This window comes from Limulus polyphemus, unplaced genomic scaffold, assembly GCF_000517525.1.
Source record: "Limulus polyphemus unplaced genomic scaffold, Limulus_polyphemus-2.1.2 Scaffold1096, whole genome shotgun sequence".
NCBI classification, from domain to species: Eukaryota; Metazoa; Arthropoda; class Merostomata; order Xiphosura; family Limulidae; genus Limulus; species Limulus polyphemus.
The window spans coordinates 33,518-35,665 of record NW_013666706.1 but is presented as its reverse complement, the minus strand read 5'-3'; the positions used below and the strand labels follow the sequence as shown (position 1 = coordinate 35,665).

The 2,148-nt window shown below is 29.7% G+C and overlaps 1 protein-coding gene across 3 annotated transcripts in view; it reads right to left on the bottom strand.

The window, feature by feature from the left end:
• LOC106462106 (transport and Golgi organization protein 6 homolog) overlaps positions 1-2,148 on the bottom strand; it is a 124,848-nt gene that overhangs the window by 104,341 nt on the left and 18,359 nt on the right. For all 3 annotated transcript variants that reach the window (XM_013921992.2, XM_022389245.1, XM_022389244.1), the window contains exon 2: positions 1,208-1,812. In XM_013921992.2, coding sequence (XP_013777446.1) covers positions 1,208-1,812 — 605 coding nt within the window. The remainder of the gene's footprint in view (positions 1-1,207; positions 1,813-2,148) is intronic.

The window sequence follows — 2,148 nt, the reverse complement described above, 5'->3', positions numbered from 1 at the left end:
AAATAAATATATATATATAATATATATATATAACAGAATGGTCATGTATTAGACTTACTAATCCCAAAATAGAAAATGCATCTTATCAGAATTCAAGTACACAGAAATCATAATAATGATAATCAGAAAATCAGAAGGTATTTGCATTAAGTTTATACTGTTATAATGTTATGCTTCCTTAATTGGTTCTTTTGAATTATCCGGTGAAAACAATTCAAGATCCAGTCAACTAAATGAAATCAGCTCATTTCCTCCTTTAAACATTTCTACAAGCTTGGAGCTGAACACTGCTGTAAAATTACACTTGTTATAAGACATTAGTACTATGTCTATTTTTTTTTTTTAACAATGCATTCTTTATCTAGTCAGCTTGGAAAAGATGTTCACAAAACAACAATTATTTTTGTAACAAATGACTTACATAAACAGTGTTCTAACCACAAATGTTTTTTTTGTCCCAGCCAACCTGTTGAGCTCTGAATTGAGTAAAACAAGCCATTGGCAATTGATGTGGCAAACATAGTATGGTTGTTGGAATAGTATTATTATATGCTCTTAATTTTTTAAAATTCCTAAGGGACTAGATAAAGAATGCAGTGTTAAAAATATAATAAGCTAAATACAAATGCCTAATGACAAGCATAATTAATTATAATCATGCTTTATTAGTTTGGAAAGGCATTCACACTGTAACTGCTGTAAAATGTTGTATATTGTTAGGGCCTACAAATGACGTTATATCTCACTAACAACAGTGCTAGAACTGACGTACAATAAATCCATTTAGTTGTACATAGCAGTGCAATAACTCTTATTTCAACTAACTTTTCAACTTAACTAACTCTATACTTTACAAAATGTTTTATTTATAATCTCATTTCAAAAGTGCTGAAACATTTTATGTCACACATCTTTAGTTTTCTGGAAGTTCTAGGCCTATTTTAACTTTCCAAACTTAATGTTATCATCAATCACCCATGGCTTCATCTAGCTAAAAACAAATTACAGCATTCAAAATACATCTTACAATGGTATGTATCCAGAATGTTTTAAAAACAAAAAAATGCTCCTCTAAATATACAATCTATCACTTAAAGTTTTCATTTCATTGTAAATGTCTTTATTATGTATCTAAACTAAAGTATCAATATTTTTAAGTAAACAAAAACTGGGCACTAAATATATTAAATAATTTGATAATATATACCTTTTTGATTGGTGCATAACACAACTGGATGAGCGCAGCAAGGAGATCTCCAGCATGTTGGCTTAGAATCATAGAACCCAAAGTTGAGTTACTTAAACAATCTATTAATATGATGACACAAGCAACTAAGCGTCTATGTTTTTTCCATGGTGGCCAAACCTCTGTAGATTCTATAAGAAGCTGGCTAAATCCTGTTCTTCTTTCTAAAGGGATTCCTACACCTCTGAGAAGGCTTGGAATTATTCCCAGTCCGCATATAAACTGGACACATCGAGCTACAGTTTTATGTTGGCTAACACTTAATGTATCATGAGGACCACAAGAAATATTCTTTTGGTTCTCTGAAGACTTGAAATTGCTGCTTGTTTTGGAATCTTTCTGTGATGCTGTATTTAATGCTCTTTGAAGAAGCTTAATAAAAATGAGGCAACAAGTGAGAAATCTCCATTTAATTGGGACAGTTTGAATGTCCTGAAAAATGTTAAATGGAAACTGCTGAATAATATCTGTAAAAGTATTACTCTTTTTTATGTGTTCATGAAGCTGTTGTATTTTATTATTTAATACCTCAGTAAACTGACTTTCTTCTACCCCAGAGCTTCCATCTGAAAAAAATCAATGTAACCCTATTTTAGGCTTTTAACAATAAAAAGCAATACCTGAGTAAAAATAGATACTATATTAGTGAATATATACTTTATACAAGCTGTAACATAAATTGCAAGGCCATATACAAATTTTAAAAAAACTAAATGTAGGTTTTTACAGACAAAAGTACACTTAAAGATCTGCATGCAGAATTAGAAATATACCAAAACAAATAAAAAGTTTAAATGGTCAATGCCTAAACTAAACAAATCACCTTTTCAGTAAGGTGGATTTACAAAATGGGCAAAAGTTAAAAATGGCATAGTTACTATATATTTATATATATATATATA